This window comes from Anopheles coluzzii, chromosome 3, assembly GCF_943734685.1.
Source record: "Anopheles coluzzii chromosome 3, AcolN3, whole genome shotgun sequence".
NCBI classification, from domain to species: domain Eukaryota; kingdom Metazoa; phylum Arthropoda; class Insecta; order Diptera; family Culicidae; genus Anopheles; species Anopheles coluzzii.
Window position 1 is genome coordinate 62,181,310 of NC_064671.1, and position 25,101 is coordinate 62,206,410.

The 25,101-nt window shown below is 44.7% G+C and overlaps 2 protein-coding genes across 4 annotated transcripts; one reads left to right on the plus strand and one right to left on the minus strand.

The window, feature by feature from the left end:
- Nucleotides 1–1,809: 1,809 nt before the first annotated feature.
- LOC120954909 (uncharacterized) lies at nt 1,810–15,265 on the plus strand. Its single transcript, XM_040375224.2, has 3 exons — nt 1,810–3,074; nt 3,168–3,637; nt 12,217–15,265. The coding sequence occupies exons 1-3, from the start codon at nt 2,920–2,922 to the stop codon at nt 12,378–12,380; spliced, it is 789 nt and encodes a 262-aa protein (XP_040231158.2). The 5' UTR covers nt 1,810–2,919; the 3' UTR covers nt 12,381–15,265.
- A 62-nt stretch (nt 15,266–15,327) lies between these two features.
- On the minus strand, nt 15,328–24,241 carry LOC120954908 (transient-receptor-potential-like protein). 3 transcript variants are annotated; one of them, XM_040375221.2, is made up of 9 exons: nt 23,956–24,241; nt 20,205–20,288; nt 19,593–20,088; nt 19,377–19,519; nt 18,693–19,300; nt 17,950–18,616; nt 17,495–17,858; nt 17,201–17,423; nt 15,328–17,136 (listed from the first exon to the last, which is right to left on the minus strand). In XM_040375221.2, exons 3-9 carry the CDS (start codon nt 20,019–20,021, stop codon nt 15,614–15,616), a joined length of 3,957 nt encoding a protein of 1,318 aa, XP_040231155.2. In that variant the 5' UTR covers nt 20,022–20,088; nt 20,205–20,288; nt 23,956–24,241; the 3' UTR covers nt 15,328–15,613. The 3 variants fall into 3 exon arrangements, with proteins under 3 accessions (XP_040231155.2, XP_049465358.1, XP_040231156.2); XM_049609401.1 differs by having other exon boundaries at nt 19,593–20,126; XM_040375222.2 differs by lacking the exon at nt 20,205–20,288.
- Between the last annotated feature and the right edge of the window lie 860 nt (nt 24,242–25,101).

Sequence of the window (25,101 nt, forward strand, 5' to 3'; positions counted from 1 at the left end):
TCCGAAAACGACGGTTGTTTTGAAAATTTAAAAACGTTGAAAAGAAAAATCAGAAAAAAGTCCCATCTTCTGCCCCGTGAAGGCATGATAAGCACATGCGGGAGCAGAAACCACGAGACACAAAACTCCGGAGACAACGCACCACGCAGTATCGCTCAACAGCACGCAACTCCAGAACGGTTCACGCACACACGGCGGGGAAGAGACGGGCATCATTTTTAAATCTCCACCGACGACTACGACGCTACGAGAACGATATGTGCGTGGTCTCGTGGTTGTGGCTTTGAATCCCAAGCCTGAATATAAAAAAAAAACCCTGGAAGGAAACGAAAAGAACAGCACCGCGAGAGCAAGAAACCCCCCGCGACTACCGACCAAGCCTTTTATTCGATTGGAGGCGATTTAAAAACCAGCCACGCAACGTGGTCGAACGACGCAATCAAAGCAAAAAGGGATGAGAAATAGACAGATAGAGCAGTGTGGAGCGAGATGCAGTGTGACATACAAGCAAAAGATAGAGCAAAGCGTAAACTCCCTACACATCAAGGTTAGTTGTGGAGAAAAGAAGGACCGTGTAAGAAGGAACAAACTTTTTTGGTTAATGCTGTGTGGTGTGGAAAAAGAAAACATAATTCTTCTTTCTGCTATGCGCTAGCTTCGCTTTTTCTCCGTGCGCATGGCATCATGCGTTGCGCAAGCATAAAACCCCTAGAGGGTATGTCAACATAGCATAAACATGGTTGATTTTTAGTTTATGTTATTTTATTTTTAAATGTTGAGTATGATGGATTTTTACTAACACTGTTTTTACTAGCACTTGTGCTATAAATTGATATAATTTTCAAGGTGTTTCCACCCTGTTTTTGTGCCTTTTATTATAAAATAAATTCAAGGCATTACAAAAATAAACACCTTTGTCTATCTTTTAAACTACTTTTTATGATTTTTTCAAATTAATATATAATTGTATTGTATATAATGTTTGTTTGCCATTTCCATATAATTTTGTAATCTCGTACGACTTAACAACATGCCCGTCACGGGTTCTAGCCTCGAATGGACCGAGCCCCTATACGTAGGACTGATTATCCTGTTTTGGATAAATCAAAAAGTCACTGAAAGCCAAGCCCATTGTGGTTCAGGCAGGCCTTGACCGACAACCAAATGTTGTGCCAAATGAAGAAGATATATTTGTTTTTGTAAAACTGATAATATAAAAAAAATTATACGATGTTTATGATTCACAAAACCTGCAAAACTGTGTTTTGGAATAATAATTTTTTATTGTTTTTTTAAACTTTTACACATTTTTGTTTTGTATGATTATCATCTTTATTTTATATGATGAATTTGTGACAAAACATATCTGAACAGTTTACTTAATATATCAATATCTCAGATTTCGGCTTTCGAAGAAAAAAAAAAACATTTTATACAAGTCACTAAACGTTATTCCAAAATATACTTATTTCGAAATATACGTAGAACGAATACGAGTTATGTGTATGAAAGAAAAAAACAATTAAAATAAACGTAAACATCACGGAAAATATGATCAATATTCCAAACTATGGAAAAATTTCCCATAAATTCTAGATAAAAAAATATTTTTTTAGTAACGATATTTACCTGTGTGTGATACGCTCAATTTCAATACCTTTCTTCACCATGTCTCTAATGTTTAAAACTCCCCTCTACCGTCACGCACACATACACACATGCGAGCATGTTCTTTCAATTGATACTGTGTGTGCGTGTGGACTGTGTACGAAAGCAAGCGAACCTCCGCTAGCATCGCATGTAACGCCTATAACGCACCGCATTACTGTTGAAAACTTCGGCGAGTACAGTTCGGTCTCGATCGAGCTCTCGCTGTTGTGCGTATTTCCCCCATCGCAATATCCGACCTGGTTGGTGTAAAATATCAGTGACTTGGTGGTAGTTAACTAGCAGCAAGGGAACATCGTTTTGGTGAAGTAAAATTTACCGTGGTTTTAAAACGGCAAGGCAAAGGCCTTCCCGCTGGTGAAACCGACGCGTGTGTAAAATCTCGCTAAAAGGGTACGCTTCTTTGTGTGTGTTCGAAAGAGTTAATATACTGGCTCCGTTCTTGTTGTAAGTTGCGCGGCTATTTTGTGACGAAAATTGTTGCAAAAGGGCAAGATTTTCAACAAACAGCTTACACCACAAGTGAGTGAAAATACAACAACGCAAGCCATAAACGTCAGTGTCTACGCAAACTATAAACAGGTTACGCCCGTTACGAGGTTACCCATCATAACCTCAAAATTGAAGCTTGCTTGAAAAATAAAGAGACGACAAAACCCCGCACACACAAACACATGCCCGTGCGCTTGCGTGAGTAGCGTGGAAAGGGCCATCGAAAATCGCTGGTGTACGGTTGTGTGGTAGTAGTGGTGGCAACAAAGAACAGTGCGCACCCGTGTGTATGCGTGTATGAGTGCGATCGCCGCAGTGCGTGTGTCGAAAGCGAACGATAAAGGGAGCGATGCAATCGCGTTCTATTTTATACAAAAAGTATGAAAAGGGCGTGTTGAAAATTTGACGACCGTCTCGGAAGGGTGTTAGAAAGTACGGAAACTCTGCCGATTAAATTGTGCCGATCGAAACGGGTGCAATCACGGGTGAATGACTGTGAACGACGCAGTGAAGGTTTTATTTGTGCCCCGAACGCACGACGCCATCTTAGCAAAAAACAAGGGATTCGCGACCCGTCTCGAATCGCTGTGCGGGGCTTGTCAGATTGACAAGTGAAAGAAGCAGAAGCAGTGCGCGTGTGTATACAAACAGACCAGCAGCAGCAAGCCGAAAACATTTGCAAAACAAGCGTGCGTGCATTTTCATTGTGCCTCCCGTGGTGGTGTGTGCGCGAAGCAATATTCACAAGCAATTAGTAAAATGGGTGCACAGGTGTACAACCAGACGATCGAGCGGCTGCACTATTCCCCGGTGCCGCCGATCAAAAACTACAAACGACTGTCGCCGGCCAAAAGCCTGCTGAACCGCACCAAGCGCAATTTGTTCGGTTCGGTCGAACCGAAAGCATTCATGGAGTAAGTGTACTTTACAACGGAATATGTTTATTTAATCCCTTTCTACCATTGCTCATGTTGCTAAATACCCTTTTTGTTCCATCTTATCCGCAGTTACTACAAAAGTCAAATGCAAAAGGCGAGCGAGGAAAAGCGGAAGAAATGGAACTTCAACTTCAACCTCGAAAAGCCCCTGGACGGTCCGCTGCAGTGGGAACCGGTGGGAACGAACCGTGTGCCGGTGGTCACGTTGACGCAGGCCGCACACGTGATACCGGGCACTAGGCGACCGGCGGGACTGGAGCGTAGCAGTAGCAGCACCAGCAGCAGCTCGGTCGACATCCTTTCGTCGGACGAACTGATGGACCAGCGGGCGGAACGTGCAAACCGGGGCAGCAGTGTGGAGTCTCTCGATGGTACGCTCTCGTCATTGTCACCTGCCGAAGAGGAGGAGGAAGAGCAGGAATCGGTCCAGACCTACCCGATAATGCCCAGCTCGCCCAAGAAGAAGTGCGCGGCGCGCAGCCAGTCGCCAAAACCGTCGTCCTCGAAGGGTTCGAAATTGCGACAGCCACAGATTACAGGTGAGTTTGTGCTTACTGCTGGGTCCTTGGATACGTTTCCTTCCTTTTGTATACTTGCCCATTTTCCGCCCTTATGTATGGGTGCATTGGTAACAATAATTAAAACAAAGCTAATTATTGGAACTTTCGCCCTGAAAAAAAAATATACAAAATCAAAATCGTACCATCGGGAATGCATTCTGTTAACGTTACTTCACGCCTTATTGATTATTTTTAATGACCGCCAATTAACACTTGGTGTGCACGGTTGATGCTGACTGGTCGGGAATTGCTTTTTCCCCTTTTTATGATGGGAAGGTGAAAGAATTTGTATCTCTTTCTGTGTCAATAATTAGCAATAAGAGTATCAATTTGCTAAAGAGGTGAAATGGAACCTTCACTAAGCAATGGTTTTTTTACTTGTGGTAAGAATCGATCTGCTTTCTGTTCCCTGGTTTCACCGGAGTGAAGACAATTTGCCCAAGTGTTTAATTTACTGCTTGAACGAACTAAAAAGCCAATATAAACGTTCTCAATTACACGCACACAGTATGGCACATTTACCCTAAATCGTGTGGGAATCTTCATCAATTTGCCCGGAACAAAAAAAAAATACGTTTGTTCCAGAAAATCGATTATTCCTTCCCTAAAGCCTTAAGGTTACTGACACCCAGGTGTTTAAAATCTTCCCCTAAAAGAAACGAAGCAAAGTATACTTTCTCAGAGAAAGGATGAAAAAAATGAATCGTAACCGTTGAACTTATTAAAAACCAGAAAAATACATAATACGTTCCGCGGGGGTGCACAAAAATATATCCTTCGTGGCAAGGCAGCAATCTTAAGATTGTGTATTGCTACCCTTTTTATCCTATCCTTCTCTCTTCCTGCGACGTAAAAGAAGGTGCAGCGTGAAATAATGAATTCGTTTTACTGACCTCATCGAACATATGATCACTGTGTGGAACCTCCAGAAGGGGTCAATACGCATGATATGTGTGTATGATCTCGTTCCGTGTTGTTTTGCTTTCCTGTTATCAAACCAACAAGCAGCGGCAACCTCCAATAAAAGCGCATGTGCGGAGCCTCGAGTGTGTTTTATGGTTCGTCGCTTTTTCCAACGGTTTTTTGGTTTGGCCACTCACACTGTTGTCTTTTGACCGGCCAGCCAGCCGTTCTAAAACACAAACCACCGACGAGACATGTATGTTCCGTTTTCATTTCCCTTACGATATTCTCGACATCTGCTCGGCAACGCAGCGCGTGTACGCCCGTGTCATGCTCCTCTGCGCGAACGGAAAGCAGAGAGAAAGAAAGGGGACACGGAAATGCATGGAACGATCGCGCACAGATCCCCATTGTTTCGGATCTATTTTCCATATTACACACCCTCGTTTAGCCTCAGCAGAGGGGTTCCTTCTCGAGGGTTTTTTTTGTTAGCTCTTACTAAGACAGATAGAAGAAGCGGGGGGAGAAGAAAAGGTCGTTATTACTGTCTGCCTTTGTTCTTTTGGGCTTCTTCAAGAACCTCGCCTCACGCGTAGGATGTTTCTGCTCGCCTGCATGACAGTTATGCTGCTCTTTTGGATGATCTATGCTTCTTGATTTTTGAACAGAAACAGAAGAAATTGCTGCACCTTTCACGGTTAGCAGAAACATTTTTCGAATGTACTTAATTGAGCTCGTCTTACAGCTACAGCCGTCCTAAGAGTAATTCTTTTCTGTTTTTCGCGCTTCGTGCACTTGCGTTGAGGTGTAATTATACAATTGTAGCTTGTTCCAGTCGCGATTTTAATGCTCCATATGTTTCCCTCGTCGGAGAATGGGGGGCCGCCACCCTTTTGCCCCAGTGTTCTTGGTGTAATTAGTGTGCAGTTGCGATGGGAGATATTTCACGGGTTCTTCAACTAAAATAAAACGTACAATTGTGTGTTTGTTATGGTTGCATGAAGCTGAAGCGATCATTTTCAGCATGGCTTAATCGGTGGAACATTTTTTGTACGGATAATAACTTCAATTACTATTCACCAAGTTGATGGAATGATTTTAATAAGCTAGGTTTCTGATGTAGCCCAAATGTCTAAGCATAATTCTTAGCATTTTTTCGTTGTTTTAAACTATTGCTGACCTTTTCAACCTGTGTTTCAACCAATGGTTTGGAATTTATGTTTTTAAAACTCTCCTATCGCGACCGGATACGGGACATTCCGTTAGCTAATTGATGATGCACCAAACCCTAGCCTCTTATGGTAAACATGTTAAAAAAGATAGGATAAGCTATCCTTACCTTTTCTTCTCCTTATCTAGGTCATCCATGGTCAATGTTTCCGGTAGTTGTTTGGTATTTTTTGCAAATTAGTTTTTACCTTCCGAACCGGAAGAAAGAAAGTGCACACGTGTTGCCCGTTCGTCGTAATAGATGGCATGTGGTGTCCCTTCCGGGGTTTCTTTTTTTGCTTGTTTTCTACACCGAAACATGTTTGGTTAAATCTCGAGTAAAATTTTCAGGGGTTTCTCCTGTTTCCCTACGGTTGCTGCAATTACGTCTAAATTGGAGAAATAATGCAAACCCATCATCCCTCTCTTGAAATCGATACTCGTTCTAGGATGTGAAAAGAATCATCGGTCGGAAAGGTCATTTTGCTACCAGCAGGGGTCCCTAGCAGCTAAAGGTGTATATTGAGTAAGAAAGGCACTGTACGGGGGCTGCGCCCGTTGTGTAGTACGGTATTTCAACCTCAAAATCCCGCAGCGTTGGGTGCTGCTGCATGGTGTGCGCTATTGTGGGACTAACGTTTCAAACACAGGCAAAATCAAAGAACGGTATTTTTTATTGAGCGATCCCAGCCCCATTGTGCTTTGAACCGTGTGCAGTTCCGGATGTTATGTGCCTTCTATTTGAGGATATGCAACTCCAAAAAGGGTATTCCTGTCCAACATTCCGTCTGTGCGTATTTTCATTAACAAAAAGAAAACGTTTTTAATCACACTGTTTAGGGTGATTTGCTCCACGTAATTGCAATGTGGAATAAAGGGCTTTTTGTATTGTTGGTCGGTATTTAATTGCTAGTAGTATGGTTTACCTATGGCGGATAATAATAGTTTTAAGGTATAATAGCTTAAAAGAAACCGCAAAACAACACAATTCATGTTCGTTGAATTCTCAAATTAAATTACTTTCGGCCTTTTGCTATGCAAAATAATCGAACCAAAAAAAACCTGTAATAAAATAACGTTTCTTTGCTAATTTAAACGTAAAGCTTGATAAGCTTGGATAATTCCGTTCCATAATATGGAGGTCAACCGATCGTATGCATTTTATCACATCCCGTTTTATTCCCCCATTTGTTTTCGAATAATCGAACAAAACAAAGCGTCCGTTGCATTAATTCGTCAAGCAAAACCGCTACCGGATTGCCGCTGCCTTCCGCTGTTGGGCCGTGGTGGACACCTGGACAAAGGTTGTAGACCTGCCGTACGCTGAACGAAAGCACATCCTTTCGTCCGTCCTTATTTTGTCTTGTTTTTTTTTTTGGTTTTGCCATTCGATGTACAATTTATTTATCTTCTCTCGCGGGCTCACCCGTAAAGCGAGATTGTACGTGGTAGCAGCAATATGAAATTATTATTATTTTTCTGGCGTGTGTTTTTCCGCTTTTACTGCGTCCGTGCTGTGTGTGTGCCTGCTGCTGCTGCTCCACAGCGAACGATAGTGGGTCCATCCCGAGGGCACAATTTAACGATCGCGAGTGATCGTGGCGTCCGGGGTGTAACGCTCTTGTACACGAACTACCGAATTTCGCCATCAGGCAGCAGCAGTCATGGAAAGATCTTTCCTCTTACCTTTGTAGCATCGTTTTTTTAATGTCTTCCAGCCAAAGATAAATCCTTCGCCCGGGAGTGTCACGGTGGAAACCAGAAACACGGCGAGGAAGCGACGTTTGTTTTGTACTGCATTGAAACGAGTTCCTTCTTTTTTACAATTTTTGATCACTTGCCCCGGTGTGATCGGTAGCGGCAGGAAGGGAAATAGGGGATTTTCTTCCTTCTTGATCGAGGTTCGTAGTACTGGTGCTGCTGTTTTTATGCTTTCATCATCATCCCTTCCCCATCGATCACCGCGGCAGTTGGCAGCAGAACATAAACCGACGAACGGGTTTTCTGCGGCCGCGACGCACTGCAGCGATGCACTTTTCGATGAAAGTTCAACTGAAGAAAATTGGTCTTATGCTGGTGCCGCTGCGCACAGTGCAATCAGGCTGTGTGATGATGGTGGTAGTTGTTGTTTTACCATTCGCTCTTGCGTGTTGCTAGTGTGTTTTGTTTTTGTGGAGTGATGTACAGTTTTATTTCTTATGTTCTCTTTCTCGCTTGTGTTGTACGATTTGTTCTTTCACCTTTTTCGTTCCATTTTTGGTTGTTTTGGGGAGCTTATTTTTGTTTATTTTTCTGTTCTGATTTTGAAGAAAAAGATACATCACTCTTAACAGTAACTATTTTTAAACTATTTTTTATGATAAACTATTATTTTTGTGATGCTAAAAATCGAATGTTTTTGATCGATTGAAAAACATAAATGATTTTTTTTAATTCTTAAATAATGGCACTGTGTACTGCTTACATTGAAGGATGGATTAAGAGATTTATAAATCAATGGATCGACTAATTTAGAACAATTTTTTTGCTTACCATTCACTTTGTTAACATTATTCTGGAACATTAAGTGTTTCATTTGCCCGATACTAGTCTTCATTCTCTTCCGCTGCCGCCGTGACCTGCTTTTTTGTGTGTATTCTTTATCTTTTGCACCCTTTTGGCAAGCTTTCTCTTCCTCACGCGGATCTGTTGTGTTGTTTACGTCGCGAGATGTTTGTACGAAATTTAAAAGTGCTTCGCAAAAGGTGTGCTGAGTAACGCGCCCGTAATGAAGAAGGAACACATACAATGGGCCAAAGACTGGGTCTTGAAGGGTCTCAACGGCGAGGGCTGTACCCGGAGTGTGGGTAAATAATCGAAGCAAAGGGTTTGCCTGTCGTCTGCCAGGTGGATTTTGGTCAATTTCATCATCATCTGTGTTGGTCGGGTGCACTGGTTGGTTTGTTTGTTGCGACCTGTGTTTCGCTGCAAAACAACCCCTACGGGAGACGCCTACCCTGTGGTTGATTTCCTTTTTACCCGCCTACCGCTGCCTGATTCAAGAAAGACAGACTCCTATCGTTTCACTTGTTTTTACCCCTACTCACCCGGGCAGCATGGCTACCATCCTCTTTTGCTGCCCTTTGGGGTTGCTATTTTGGCTGAGTCAACGCGCGAACACAGTTACTTTACGCGACGCAAGCGTAAACACGTTTCATCCTGTCTAACGGGAGGTTGCAAAGATACACGTTTTGGCGTGTGCTCCACGGCGCGTCCGTACCGGCCTCGTAGTGTCGTGCCTTGTTCGAGATAGGTGACGCCCGATGCACGACAATGGACCTGCCGGGAGAGTGGCGTTGCGAAAGGAATAAAAAATCATGTCCAAACGTGATCCTGGAACTGTGGAGCTTGGTTTTTGCTGCTCTTTTTGCAATCGCTTCCGACGGACGATCAAAAATCAGGATCAGTTCAACAAGCTCGTGTGATTATGCATAAAATAACTTTTATCTTAAACATTTATGAACATTGTAGTAATCCACTAACAAACTCTACCGGTTGGATCATTTTCATTAATAATATCCCTTCTAATGCCAATCAAAATAAACCACTTAGTGTCAACCAGACTGAGCATGTCAGGAATGACCTACTGTTGAGCTTCCAGCCGTTCGACGACGACGACGTACTCCTATGTTGTGCTGCGTCGCGGAAGAAGTGCCTCTTGTTTGCTGTGTGGCAATTAAATTCCTCCACACACAAACCACAAATGTGTTTGCGGGTGGAACATCTGCTTCATGCTGCTCGTGCTCATTGACGGTGTGACACCCCGACACACGCCACTCTGCCTCGTCGCGTTCTGTCGATTAGACCACGGCAGGCCTAGCGGGTGGCTATTTACCATTTTGAATACGATATGTTTGCGCTGTGCTGCTTATCAGACGGTGTAAGGGAAAGAACGTGCTGTGATAAGAACAAGCTATCCCACAAAGCGTCTGCTAGAAGAAGAATCAAATTCATTGGACCGTACACGGCAGCATAAGATAGCAAAGGTTATGCTGTGATAGAAGGATCCAATCCTCTAAACACGTTGTTGATCGAGAGTTTGGAGGAACTGTTGCTGTCCTTGAAATTCCAACTCTTGATTTCCCGCGCAAACTTCGCTACAATCATCGCCGCGCAACGCGCTTGTCTAGATGGTTTGTTTTGATTTCACAATGTTACCAATACTATTTCGCAGCCAGAGTTCGCATATAGCATAGGCAAAGTTAGGCGCCAACTATTAATGGAATTAAGATTTTGGTTCCAGTTTCTTTTCGACTGACTTTTTAATGACTAAACCCTCCCTGACGGAGGTTACACAGGCTTGACAAAAACGCACAGGTAGCACTGGCTCTGAGGATCAACAAGTCCGACCCAACACACACTTTCTCCTCTCGCTCTGTCTAGGCTTGGACCGTGTCGTGTGAAAAGAAGAAACGGAAGCCTCTTACGAAGCAATTTTTAAAGGGAACAGATGCTTTTTTCTTCTTTCATCCCTCCAATCGTTCTGCTGTGCCATTTCAAGGCATGCGTACGAGAGTCATTCTGTTTCACTCGGCGATCAACAAAACCACCTCGTTTCGGCAATTACCTGGCTGGCCGTGTTTTGGTTGTGTTTTTCGTAACAGATGTGGTGCCGCTGAAGAGTTTTTTTTCTTGCTGCTTACAAGTCGAAAAATGGCACGCGCTTTCGGTGATCTTTGATATGTGTGTGGTTCAAGAGATAGAAGGACGTTTGCCCTTTCGAGCAAAAAAGGTTTGGCGTGTCTAACAGATGTGAGGTGAAATTGAATTTTTAGGGTACTGGCGTTGCAGAGTTCCGGTAATGTTTTAAAAGCTTTTAAAAAAGAAATGTAGTGCATACATTTGAATAAATTACTCACACTACGCGCTGCTGGAAATGGCATGTGCCCATTATGCCGGGTTTAAAATTCCTTTTTTTGTGTGTGTCACGCCTAGAACCGGAACCGGTAGCGAATATTCCGCCTACAATCGTTTTACACACGGGCGCCATATGATCCGCAACGTACCATACCGTAGGCCACGTGCGTTGGGTGAGGTATCTTTTGTATCTTTCCTGTCGATCATGTGGTTTATCGGTTCTTGTTCATTCGTACACGGGCTAAAAATGAGCAATAAATGAATAAAAGATGAGAGAAGTGCATCGAAGCTTTACCGTAACAGCGGTTTTTGGCCTTTACGCGCTGACGTTGTTGTGGTGATGTTGTCGTTGAAATTAGCTCGGCCAGCGCCTACATACGGTGCATAAATTATGTTTCGGTTCGGGTGGTTCCTGTCAAAAATGGTTCCGAAATGCACGCCAGATAAATGCTGCCCAGCCAGAGAGTGTTTTGTGGTGTGTTTCGACGGGGACGACGACAGGATAAGATGGTTAATCGAGCGTGCAGAGCCTACTTTACCATCTGTTTGCGCTCGGGAGCGGTGAATATGGGTTTTGTGCGAAACAGGAATTTTTCGAAACATTAGTAACGGTCACTTTGAAGCTCGTTAAGCGTTTGAGCGCGCGCGTTTTGATAGCGCTTTTGTGGTCCTGAAGGATGCATCTGCATCGTATTTTGCTTGCTTTCTATGCCGGACACAAACGATTCGTTGCGGTCAGTTATGGTCGAAACGCCGGTTGTCAAGTCCCTTTTCACTTTAATTGGGTTCTAAAAAGGCTGTTATATCTTCAAAAATAGCAAACATCGCTTTTGTCTCTAGTAGGGATTGAATTTGTTTGTTAGAGCGACGCTAATGCTTAGATAAATGTAGTCCGCACAGTATGAGACGCGAAGGTACGCTACATCAGAGAGGGAGAGATGAGAGAAGCTTTGTCTACCACAGCGTGTGTAGTCAGTCTGTCTGTCGTATGATTCATTTCAAGTTCGCCATGTACTCTAGTAAAGGCACAAAACGGCACAACCGAATCGCATTGAAAGGCCGTAGCAAATTGTTTATGGTCTTGATTGTCTCTATCGCTTTCTACAGCAACTTAGAATTAGAGTCCGCTCCCCTTACGCGAGCGATTGCCGACTACTGTGTCTTATCTGTTCAAACTGGCTTGTTTTCAAACGCTTCGCTCTCCCGGGATCGTTTCAATTTGATAAGCGTTCTTCGTGTGGTTGCTTGTCTTTTCGCTATTTTCGTCTACTTATTGACCGGTGGTGGTTTGACCGGCCCTCTGCAATCCGGCCAACACGATCCGACACGTAGCTAGATCGTCGTCGTTGGTGATCTTTTCGATGACCTTTTTTTCGTATTTGTTCTGCGGTCGTCAATCGTATTCAGTTTTCATCCTAAGGATAGATCAAGGGAGGAAATTGTTTATCATTCCATACCGAACCACTGCTTTATTCAAAAAATAATTTTAAATGTGTTCTTTAATGTGTAGCCCGCATATCTAACATATCATTGTGTTTGTCTCTTTTCAGAATTTTTGAAAGAACGCAAGCGTCGCCTGTCGTCTACTGTTGCGGTGGAGAAAATTTCCGCCAAAAAGGTACGCATGATGATGGGTGCTTCTTCCTCGTCGTCCGAGAATGGTGATGGTGCTGCCGGTGGTCCGCAGGAGGCTTCTGCATCGACAGCAAACTAAAACACTTCAGTGTGCCATCTGACATGAGAGAAACCTCTGGACCATCGAAACACGTTACTTTCCTCCACAACAGCACCCAGCGGACACTATTCCACGACTGTACGGCGGCGACGTCAGTGTAATGCGACAGTGTCGGAATATAGGGTATATTTGCTTCACATTACTTTCTGGCAAAAGTGCGCGAGCGCTCCCGGAAACCGTACTGTCTGTCAATAGTCGTAACAGTTATCTTTTTTTACTCTTAGTAACTCTTCAAATGTGAGCTAGGAAACACTTTGTGTTCCGTGTTTGCAGCAACCAAGGACAGCAGCGGTACCTTTTATTTGGTATAGTTGTTTTTGGCTTTTCTTATATTTTTCGAACCATATTTACACCAGAATTTTGATATTTACGTTAGTTGGGGTTAATTGCAATGTTCATATTGCATTCTTTCGAAATCCATAACTATAGTAATTCTTGTAAGTTAACCAGTTTGATCGTATAAACACACAACCCCCGCAATACTTCTCTTTTCGTTGGTCTGTGGTTACTTTTTATTGCAAGAAGTATCTCTCAGATTTTTTTATTTTTGTAATTGTATATTTATGTGTATGTACATATTATTAGTTTTATTTTTTGAATAAGTACTATATTTGAGTTCACAAATTATAAATAAATTAAACATTCATAAGAAATTTGAAAAAGCTGTAGGGAGGCAACAAGCATCGTACGCTGTTTAATTGATTTATTCAAGCTTTCAATGACCGATGGATCAATCCGTAGACACAGGAGATGGAAAACAACTTACAAAATAAATTGTTTTGCGTCTTCCGGTGTCTGATCTATCGCTTGAAGGAAGCTTGACAATGAAACAGTATACAAGGTTGTGCAATTGAATAGGAACACGAATGAATGACCTCAGAAGGGAATGTTGTATTACATTGTTCTTTTACGTTGTAAAAAAATAAGCACGATTTATAATGCTATCTTAAGGGAAATCGTTTCCAGAGCTTAAACCATTATATTAACCATAAATGTGTTGATTGTTCGGTTTAGGCGGAAACGATTTTTTTTAATATTAGTTTAAAATACAGCACGGAACGTTCGAAAATATACTCTTAACATTAAAGTTAGACCAGATCTGCAACATTCGCATGTTGGAAAAGTGATCTCATACTAACGCATATGCAAGAAGTAACGTTGTTTTCACGGATACACACAGACACACACACAAACACTTGTGATAATGCGTTAGTTAATGATAAATGTTTTTAGCACAGGCGTTTCTCTGCTTTCTTTACTTTCCTAGTCTTTTTCATTATTCTTTTATTTTCTCAACGAATGTGCTTCAAACTATAAAAAGAATCCCACATCGTCGAGCGGGTATTTTGTATGATATAATAATTCTTCGTCTAAACGCCTAAGTATGATTTAAGGAGGAGCAAGCTAACAGAACACTAGTATGTAACTTCTCGTGCCAAATCGAGAGTGGAAAATGGTGTAAAATTCGGAAAACATTTACGTTTATGATGCGAGGGTGCGCACAACAAAAGGCACGATTTGATTGATCTGAGTTACAGGATAAATCAAATCGTTCCTTTTTCTATCGAAGCCCAAAGCATTGGAAAAGAGTATTCTGTCGGGAACCAACATAGGGTGAAACAACATTTATCGTTACCATAGTCGAATAGCAAGAGTGGGCAGTAATGATAAGCGTTGAAAAGATCGTCTTGGAGAGCAAACTACAAAAAGAAGAAAACAATACAAAAAGTAACAACATATATCCGCAAACGACACAACAAAATAGCGAAAAATGCAATAGCAATATAAAGATAAACAGTAAACTCTCCTTTTCCTTCACTCTATCACACCTAGTGATTTCTTACCCAAAATTAATAATTTATACCGTAGAAGATATATTTTCTCAAAGAAAGTTCATAAAATTAGGAAACCTCTGATTTGTTTTAGGGAACACTAAACGATGTGTTTATACAAAGGAAGCAAACGATGTCAGGAACCCACGAATGTATAGAAGCGTAGCTAGTACGCCTTCTGAGCGAAACAAATTTGCGCGCTAAACTCAATGCTACAATGCCGAGCCTGATTTGTAAACAGTACCCACCCTTTCCTTATCCTTAATTTTGTTTTAGTGTATTGTTCTGTTGCGAGTATTGGTCCTTAGATGGGCGCGCGCGCGCGAGAGTCTAGGATTGCAAGCAATTCGGAACCGTTTGATCTCCTGTTAGATATGTGCTAAGAAACGTGTAAAGACAAGCGATAGAAAATATCTAACCCAATTGCCACGAGATAGAGGCGGTGCGATGTGCGATGAGAGAAAGCGAAAACTGCGAAATCAACATACAACAATCACAATTACAAAACATTATCCTGCATACATTATCCCCGCCCAACTTGAAACATTAAAATGATTTATAATATGAGCTAAACATAAAAGCTATCAATAGACAGGGTGACAGTTACAACTCGTACACAAACAATATACTTGCTCTTTATAAAAGAGACCTGCTTCATGTTAAAGATATAAAATCAGATACATTAATACTATTCCGCAAGCAACAGAGAGACGTCAGGATAGGAAGCTTAACCGTGGTGAATATTAGCGAGAATGGGGATAAACGTTGGCGAAGGAACCACGATCCGCAACCAGGCAATGTGCAATATGATAGGGCAACAGTGAAAGAGGTTTCAATTTTTCGCCGAGCCGTATACTCATTGTACCCTTGGTTCAGTTGGTGGTCCTTCCAAAGGCAAAGCGGCGGCAGTGCGGGAAATCACTAATCTAAATCTATTTGTATCTAGTGGAACAAATCGGCACCGATGCACGATGTCCAACGGAAAACAGAAATAAAAATATATACAACCCATATTGGAAACAAAAGAACATATATACGGTGCTTTCGGTGTGTTGGAAGCTCATGATGACGTTTGCTAGAGAAAAGTTCGATCGTTTGGTTGGCGGCCCTCTCTCATTGCAAAAGGATGCCTTTAGTCAGTTTTTTGTTTTATTCATTTGGTAAATTTCAAATACAACAAACATAGGTTTCACGTGGAAAAGCTTTTTCTTGTCTGCAGATGCTAAGCCTTTTTTCGTTTAGTTAGTTGGAATTGTTAAGTGCATCTGCTGATTCAAATTCTATTTGTATTTTTTTAGGTTATCATTATCACCACCACCTCATGCGAGTATCACACAACGAAGCTGCCTTCCACGCCCCCAGGTCATCGGCCCGGTTCGTTTACAGCCAACCACTCTTCGGCTGACGCTTGATGGTGGTCACATCGTCCACCTTGCGGTACGGACGAAGACAGACCGGCGAGGAGGCGGCCCGGGCCGCATCGGCCGACGCGTCGCCTCCGCCAACGATCAGGCTCTCCTTGCTGCCGATCGAGCAACTCTTGCCCGCTTCCGATGATTCACCGTCGGCCATTAGCTCGGTTTTGATGAGCGGCACCAGCGGTGGGCTCGCGACGGTTGGTGGCGGCGAAGCTACTATTGGAGGCGCCGACGGTGACGGTGGTCTGGGAGCAGCAACGGCCTTGTGGGAGGGAAGCGGCGTTGCCGGTGTGGTGCTTAAGGTTGGAATGATGGTGCCGGCAGGGGCGGCACCACCGTCCTCCTTCGACGGTGGCGGTGGGAGCATACCCTGCCCGGGCTGCGGTTTCACAGCAACCGGGCGTGCCACAGCAATGTCCTCCCCGGTGGACGCGGCCGGAACCGGTGCCGGCGCCTTGCGCTTGATAACCTTCGGCGGCGAGTTAACGCCCGACACGAGCGGATCCGGATCGTCACTGTGCACGACGGTTGGCACTTCCGCCGCTGGGGGAGGTGAGGACGGAGCACCCGTTTCCTCCTCGCACTCGTTGCTATCCTTCGAGCCGGATTGCTTCTTCACCAGCTGCGACTCGGTACGCGTGATGTGGATGGTCGGCGGCGGCGACTGCAGGATCGGCGGCGGAGGTGACTGCACCGTGGACGGCGGAGGGGACTTGCAAGGCGGTGGCGACATGATGGGCGGAGGGGGCGGTGACTTCACCTGAAGGTTGTTCTTCTTCTCCGGCGCCGGTGTGCCGTCCGGAGAAGGTGATTTGCTGCCGGCGATGGACGCGAGCGGCGATTTGCTGGCCACCGATGGGCCCTCGAGCCGCGATAGGCCGCCGGGCGAGCGTGAGCGACCACCGCCGGTCGCTACGCTGAGCCCACCGCCGGCCGGCTTCGGCGATTTGCCCATGCGCGGCGACGGTGTCTTGCTGAGGGCGGCCTGCAGCTGCGCGGTGAGCATGTTCAGCGGCGTGGCCGCACCGCTCTTCGCGTCGTGCAGGTTGAGGGTGTTACCGGGCGACGCGTCACCCTCCTCGGCCAGCTGGCTCAGCAGGTTCAGCAGCGTGGTCGTCGTCTCGTCGGCGTAGGCTTCGATGCCGGGCGAAGCGCTGCGCGAGCGGGGCAACGGACTGCGCTCCACCAGACGGCGCGCCTCGGCCATGGCCTTCTGGAGCTGCTGCTGCTGGCGGAAGCTGTCCCGATTGCGACAGCGACCGATTTGCGTGTTTATCTCCACGCCGACACCGGTCATTACCTGGCCCCACTTGGCGGAGGTCGTATTGTTGGCCACCTTCTTGGCGACCCGCCGGAACCGGGCGAGAGGATTCGCGTCCTCCTCCTCCTCCTCTTCGGCCTCCTGCTCGGTCATCTCTACCGGCGCAACCTGGAAGTCCTTCATGAGCCGGCGCTCCCAGATCTTCATACGCTTCGCCAACACGGCTGCAAGACGAGCAAAGCACATCAGGTGTCCTGTTATCGGAATGCAATCGGGACAACAACTTACCCTTCTCCTTGCGATCAACAGCGGACACATCCATGCCGTTCTTCTCGAAAATGTCCAACAGCTCGTAGCGCATGGCGGAGATCTCCGTCTTGACCTCGTTGATGTCGTCCTCGGTGACTGCATCCTGTTCCATGCGGCGATGCATTGCCGAGACGTAGCGCCAAACAAGGGCCCGCATCACGTTGGTGTACCGTTCGGCCCGCTCCTTATCTTCCTTACGACGCTGTGTTTGTGTGGGGAGTACAACAAAACAATTATTCATTCGGATGGAAGGGGGTGGATAGGACTTCTTACAATGGTCGATTCACGCTTGAGATCACGCTTCTTCTTCTTGCCGAAGAGGCGCATCACGTGCTTCATGTTCGGGAAGATGTTGAACGGTGGCGGCAGCGTGGAACTCTCCTCAAAGTAGCTCATCCAGAGGCGCGTCCGGGCAAACTTCCACTCCGTGTCGGAGTGCTCGTCGATCATCGCGTACGAGTTGGACATCATGGCGATGAGCAGGTTCAGCAGTACGATCACATTGATCACACTGTACGAACCGAACATGAGCAGGCCCCAGAAGCGCGTGTATGACTTGATGCCCTGCAGCTCGAAGTTTTCCAGCCCCACCATACCGAAGCTGGCCCAAAACAGTGACTGCGAGGACTCGAACAAGCTGTAACGAAGGGGGGAAGAAATGAAAGAAAATAACGTGTGAATGCATGCCAACGATCGTTTGAGATCTCCCTCACGAATCACGCCCTCACTTTCCGAATCGTCTCCATTTCATGCAGGCATCGCCCTGGTTGTCCCAATCCGGCAGGCCACCCTTCAAGCTGTAGCACTTGGATTTCTCCAGATCAGCGAAATACCACAGCAGCTGGTTCAAACCGCACGCGAACGCAAACAGCACGAGCGAGTAGATGAAGAAAAACTTGACAATATCGATCACCATGCGGCCGAGCGAAATCTGCAACGGTCCCAGGTGCGGATTGATCGAGAACAGGTGCACCAGCTTCAGGGCGGAGAAGATGTTGGCCGCCGCGAACAGACCCTCCGCGATCAGCTGCGGATCGAAGTCGTCCCAGTGTTCGCGCGCGATGTAGGCCGTGCTCGGGTCGGCCGATATCTGCGACGTCTGCTGGATGTAGGCGACGACGCGCAGCAGCGCCACGCAGCAGTAGAGGAAGTTGCGCGAGAAGTCGATAAAGTTCCACATGTTGCGGAGGTAGCTGCGGATGCCTTCCTTGAAAATTTCCTGCGTCTCCTCCCAGATGAAGCCCATCACGTAGATGACGACGAGGCACTCGAGGTACGTTGGCCCGTTGCCTCGCTGGCGGGCCAACTCTTCCTGCAGCGCTCGCTTCATGCTCTCCGTGCCGAAGAGGAGCACCACCTGCACCTCCGCCCGTTGCGAGACGAGAATGAGCAAAACTATGCATTTGCAGAGGAAGGAAAACGGAATGAGTGGAGGAACAGAGCAAGGTGTTAGTTGACGCGTATGACTTACACAGGAAGAACAGATACGACGACGCATGGATCAAGAACTTCATGAACGGTTTGCGCATAAACTTGGACGTTTCGCAGGACGGCGCAATCATGTAGAGCATGCAGTAGATCGGGAACAGTACCGCGGTACGGACGATGATGGCAATCTTCTCCACGGCTGATTTGCGCCGGAAGCCGGGCACACCCTCGTACCACATGGCCGCCAGCAGCTGCTGAATGTTCGGATGGGCCACAAACTTCTTCTGCTTGTAGTCGATCGCAAGCTCCAGCCGGGTCAGCTTCATGTGATCGCCATCCATGTAGGGCGGCGATTCCGGATCGTAGTTCAGAATGATGGCCAGCTCCTGCGAGCTGCGGGACTGGTCCAGCAGCTCCACCGCGAAATTCTGACACTGGTGGCGCAGCTCCAGATACTGCGATTTGCACTCCTGCTCGGCAAAGGCCAGATTGCGCAGCTCCCAGGACAGCTGGAACGCCGTCAGCAGCGGATCCTGCGAGCTGAGCGCAATCAGTGACGGGCTTGCCAGCGCACGGTACTCGTTCACACGGGCCAACGAGTGGCGCAGTGAATCTTCCGACGAGCGACGGATACATTCATCGCAACCACATCTGTGTAGGGGGCAGAAAAGGAAGGAAGTTGAAAGCTTCAAAACGACCCGAAAGCTTAAACCCTCTCCCCACTCACTTGACATCGTGAGGCATCGGTAAGGTTGCGCCACGATCGAGCAGAATCTTCAGGATCTCGTAGTTGTTTTTGTGGGCAGCCAGCATCAGCGGTGTAACGTCCGGCGTGAACATGGCTGTGTTAATATCCACCCGTTGCCAACTCTGCGCAAAGTAAAAAAACGATCCGAGGTAAGTGTGACCATTGATTAAATCCGCGATCCAACAAGTAACGTACGTAAGGTTCACCATCCTTATGAATGAGCTCCTCGTGCTCCAGCAGCAACTCCACGGCCTCGACGAACTCCGCGTTGATCGCGAGCAGCAGGGCGTCCTTCGTCTCCACATTCATGATCACCAGCAGTTCAACCATCTCGAGATTTTCGTTCTCGATGGCCAGCGTCAGCGCCCCTCGCCCCAACGAATCTACACAGTTGACGTTCACGTTGCGTCGCCGGTGGGCCCGTTGGAGGATCCGCTTGACGCTCGCCAGATCGCCACGTTCCACCGCGAGGAGGAACTTTTTCTCCTCGAGCGACAGTGGCACGGGCAGATTGATGTTGGTGATCATGTTAAAGGCGGCCGAACCACCGCAACCGGACGGCACCGGGGACGGTGACTCGATCTGGACGCCGACCCCGCCGGGGTCCTTCTTTTCGTTTCCCATCGCGTGGAGCGGTTTTTAAGCTGACGTTGTTGACTAGTTAGTTCAGAGCACACATCGGCGTAGAGCACTGTGAGGGGCGGTGGGAAGAAAGAGCAATAAAACACACTGGGTAGATCAAAGATTCTGTGAGCACTACGCACACTCAGGACTAGAAAAACGACTGATCGAGTAGTGATTTTTTACCTGCACTCCGCTAGACGCTGAATGTCGAATCTTTGGAGACTAGCTTATGGAATGGAATTGTATGGTCAACTACGCTTTTAAGTACTGAATTAGAGAGAGAGAGAGAGAAAATGAGAGAAACAATTGCTTATGAATGAATAAGAATAAGATGAATAAGATCAACACACGAAAAAGTAAATTACTCATATTTGCGCAGGCCACATGTTGCCTTCATTGAAGCGTAACTACGTATGTATTTTTGTATTGGAAACGTATTCAGTTGCCGATTGTAGTTTATTGTAATGTAAATTCGGTGTGTGTGTAGTTAAAAGTATGGAGCTTAATAAATACAATGAAATTGAACAGGCGAGAACCTGATCGAGCGCTATTTTCTATTTTCAATGGTTTATAAATACATACGATGTTGAACGATGTTTTAAATAATTCTTATTCTGTTTGAAACTAATATTTCACTCCAAATGCTTTGTTGCTATGCAATATATTGATTACAATTTATGATAATTTTTTCTGACGAGTACCGCTTATTACGAGTTTTTCACATAACGAGCAAACCTAATAGCTCAACAAATACCTTTCATAATGAGCAAAATCTCGCCTCACGAGTAAAATCATGTATGTTTCTGGTGCGTTTCTCGGTGCTAATGTGAAATCAAGATCGCAATCGGTAAATATTGAACACTTCTAGGATTTTAATTTTCGCTCAGGCAAATAAGAGCTTTGATAATAAGCAATCATTCAATATAAAACTATTTCCAGAAGGAGAAGTGTCGTAGTAATTGTTTGAGGCATATGTGTGTGGTACATGTTAAATAATGTTTTTCGTGCGTTTTTTCTCGATCCATTTGCTCATGAAAGCGTGTTTTTCTAAAACCTCATTCGTGCTGAAGAATATTTACCACGAAAATTTTACAATTATAATGCTATTGGAAAAATTTTGAAAAAAAGTCAAGCATAAAACGTCTATCTTCAGAACAAAAAAACCTTCTTAAATACGAGCCTAAAAATATCGTCTTAAAAACGATTGTTTTAGGAAACGTTACAAAAATGATGTTTTATGTTTTCGACCACTGTTTCAATAACAACAAGGATAGTGAACTACCCATATCTGACACTGTTCATGCTGAGAATCGTGAAGATAACTGCACAACACAACATCCTGATATGGTACATCCTGTCAACATTTACCAGGACCAATCTGATTCGCAAGATAACTTCCATTCCACAATTACAGCATGTTTGCACATCTAGAGTATGACCAGAACGCTATATGATGAACTGGAAGATCTTGTTCTGACCACTCTCTGTTTATCAGTCTAAATACTTAACAAAAATTAGGAACAGAATATGCATGATGTGGCCATGAACTGATACCGTGCAACCAGAAATCCTGCGAAATGGCGTCGCACCGTGAAGCGGGAAGTTTAAATCGATAACATTCGATGATATTCGATGAGAAGACCATACAAAAAAAATAACACTGTATAGTGCAGAATAAGTAATTCTAATTAAGAAATGTAGTTTATTATTATGAATAATTTACAAAGGATGGTGAAATCTACAAAAGAACTTAAAAAGGAAATTATTCAAACGCAACAACTCCCCTCTCCCCCGTCATAAACTCCGGAGTTGATCCGGATTCGAATCCGAAAGCAATTGGATTCGGATCAATCCACATTCGGATGCAGGCCTATTGTGCCCATCACTAGTCAACGAACCATACAGGATGACAGCTGAGTACATACATTCAGGCGTAAAATGTTTCAGCCATGGTTGCTTCGGCACTTTTTCACGGTTAACGGTTTCTGGCTATCGTCTAAGCTATAAATAATGTATTTTTCATCTTTATATAGATTTTATATTTATATTATACGTCGCATGTCGTTAAGTCGTGCAAGTAGACGATTGTATTTTGGGGCCGGCCATAGATGCATAAATAATGGATTCTGTTATCCAACTGGTAGATTTAGCTCTAAACGAGTATGTAGTTCTGATTATAACAAACCCATAATGTTGTGTTTAAAGCTAACGTTGAGATCTTGTTGGCATCGACTACCAAAAGACCGTGTACATAAAGTATCGGGTACTGCTCTTATAATAACCGAGCTCCAATTAACCTCGAAGACAATAACTTCAAACTCTCTGTCAAAGACAATCTGAAAACATAAACTATTTTTGGTCCTTAGTTTGCATTAAAAAATAATGGACGAAATGGTGGATTTTTCATTGGTTATCATAACTCGCACTAACAAAACGTTAATTTCACTTTCAATAATAACATCCCATAAGTCTACCTACAAAATTTGACACCTATATCAGCCGAACGCTAACCGTGAAGTCCAACAAAGTGAAGCATCTTCGTTCAGAAGCATCACAGCGGCAAGCAATGACGCCAATCCTCATGGCGACCATTTTAGGTGAATTTCGATATGACATCCTAGTACGTGAACCGGCCCAACATCCCCCAGCTGACCAACATGGCCCTAGCTCTACTCCAACAAATTTGACTCAAAAATTGAGGAGGATAAACTGATAAACAACGAAGTAGATCTTAAAAACAAGCCTGCATGTCCTCGTCCACCATGGCGAAAATTCCGTATAAATGACGAAAGGCAGCTCGCCAAAATAAATCTATCAAAGATCGAAGGTTTATTTTTGCAAGTAAGCTTAAATAATTACCTTTCACAAGATGTTCATGGAAGAAAATTGTGTCTCTTAGTTTTATTTTCTACAGTTTGCAAATGAAATCCAGTTTTTTTATGCAAACATTATCAAAAAATGGTCTGTTTGTTTTTATTTTTACATCTTTTTGTATGCAATACGGCTTTTTTGAACCGTTGCTCCTGAATAAAAAACAGTTTTTTTATGGCTAACGAATATATTAGTCATCTCAAGAGTTTCATGTTGAAATGAAGCTCTAATTTTATAAAAAGTGAATAAAATCATCTCGCAGATGACAGCAACTATTAGCAAATTAAAAAAATCCGACAATAAGGTGTCTCATACAGACAACGCTGACTTCTACAGAGTCTGTGGGTAACGATTCACAATAGGATGATAAAACATTAAATCATCGAATTGATGATATACTGCTACGGACAGATCAAAAGAGATTTTTTTCCACGTTTTCAAGATCACTGAAAAAGGATCCAAAATTCACTGTACTGTATTGCTGCATACAAAATGAAGCGTAAAGCAAATACTCAAACAATTAGTCCAGAACGTCATTAAACCAATTAAGGAACAATATCAGCATACTTCTCGCTTATTAGATCGAGATAAACGATCAATCTGGAAAGAAAGGCACGTGTTATGGCAATGATATGTTCGGAATCCTATTTGACCAAGTGCGGTAATTCGTTGCGAATGGGCGAATTGCGTCTTTATCGGAGTGTCAATACAGAAGTGGTGTTAATTTAATTTTGCCACGCTTCTTCGACACGAAAGTTGTATTTTTAGCTTCACAATGGAAGATGTAACGGCGTACACACGAATTCGCAAAGAAAACATCACAAGAGCACGTAGTCCAGCGCGATGCAAACAAGACGGTTAAGTTTTTAGCAAATTTGAGTACAAATTTGGCAAAATTAGTATTACAGTTCTTTGCATCAAATAATTTGTATCTCCTTTGCAGTTGTCACAGGTCACCGCACATGATTTACACTTCACCAAACGCGTCACTGACTGAGGATAAAATCATCTTTTTACTGTAAACTTAACACTACAAATCCAAGCAATATGATACTCAACGAACCGGCTAAACTACCAGCAACTGATGATTCCACAATATGTTTCGCAAAATTTTCCTGCCCGACACAGCCGATCTGCACCAGAAGTTTGATCACCAAGCACTTGCACACCTCAACACGCTAATGAACACAAACAGACTCCAGGTAGGCAAATAGAGAATGAGGAAATATGAGGAGGGAAAAACAGAACGGGATGTCCACTGGTCGAGGCCGAGCGAGCGTTGGGCGCAAACTACCAAACTACTCTGTGCTCACGGTGTGACAGACAGAAGCCATCAAAAAGGTCGGCCAACGTTGTCCGGTGTTTTATAGATTTGGCCCTAGCGCAAAGAAAGCATGCAACCTCCATGGTGGCGCGGGCATGGAACGGAGAAGTCAGTGGCAATGTGTGCCTAATCCTGTTAGTGAGTGTGGCGATGGAAGGTTCTGACAAGCATCCGCACCTGCTGCTAATGCACCGGTACAACCGTACCCAGGCGAGTTATGTTCTTTGATTTCTGCTGGAGCTGCAGCAGGGGAGGAAAATATTATAACTGGGTGTGGAAGCAAAAAGCGAAACACAGAAAGCTGGTATCGATCTTGCTAAGCGGCTTGGTCGCTACAGTGTTGCCGTACGGGCCCCGGGAGGGTTATTGCACACCTGTAACCGACCAGGCGCCTCCTTGAATTCCGCACCGGTCAAACAGCGTTACATCGACACAGGAAGAAGCCGCGCAAGCAGGTGGTTTCGCAAAACAAAAAAAAAACAAAAAACCGGTTACCGACAGTTTGTAACAGCCAGGCGATGGTCGAGCCTATTCGTTGCCGATATTCAGTTTGCAATGGGGAAACCAAGCTTGTGCCAGAAATAAAAGCAAGGTTCAAGATCGATCGCCGCGCGTTGTGCCGGCGCACATGGGAGGCTTGCGACATTCCTGCGACCGTTCATTTCCGTTCCGTGCCTGCGGCTGTCCGCTCAACAGTGTGCCTAATGTTCGTGTTGTCCTTCGGGTTGATTCATCGCGTCAGCGGTTGTGAACTCACTCACTGAACCGATCGTGAGCGAAATGCGCAGAGCGACAAATTCAAACTCTCTTGCGATCTTCTTCGATCGATCGGCAAGCGTCTCTGATCATACAGCACTCAGAAAATGTCTCAAAATTGCTGGGAAA

Bases quoted from the DNA above. Each gene is read 5' to 3' on its own strand.
- LOC120954908 (XM_040375222.2), bottom strand. From the start codon at position 20,021: ATGGGAAACGAAAAGAAGGACCCCGGCGGGGTCGGCGTCCAGATCGAG. The intron at 17,859-17,949 runs GTGAGGGCGTGA...CCTTCGTTACAG, and splicing joins AAATGGAGACGATTCGGAAA to CTTGTTCGAGTCCTCGCAGT. The intron at 17,424-17,494 runs GTAAGAAGTCCT...ACACAAACACAG, and splicing joins TCAAGCGTGAATCGACCATT to CGTCGTAAGGAAGATAAGGA.
- LOC120954909 (XM_040375224.2), top strand. From the start codon at position 2,920: ATGGGTGCACAGGTGTACAACCAGACGATCGAGCGGCTGCACTATTCC. The intron at 3,075-3,167 runs GTAAGTGTACTT...TCTTATCCGCAG, and splicing joins GAACCGAAAGCATTCATGGA to TTACTACAAAAGTCAAATGC. The intron at 3,638-12,216 runs GTGAGTTTGTGC...GTCTCTTTTCAG, and splicing joins GCGACAGCCACAGATTACAG to AATTTTTGAAAGAACGCAAG.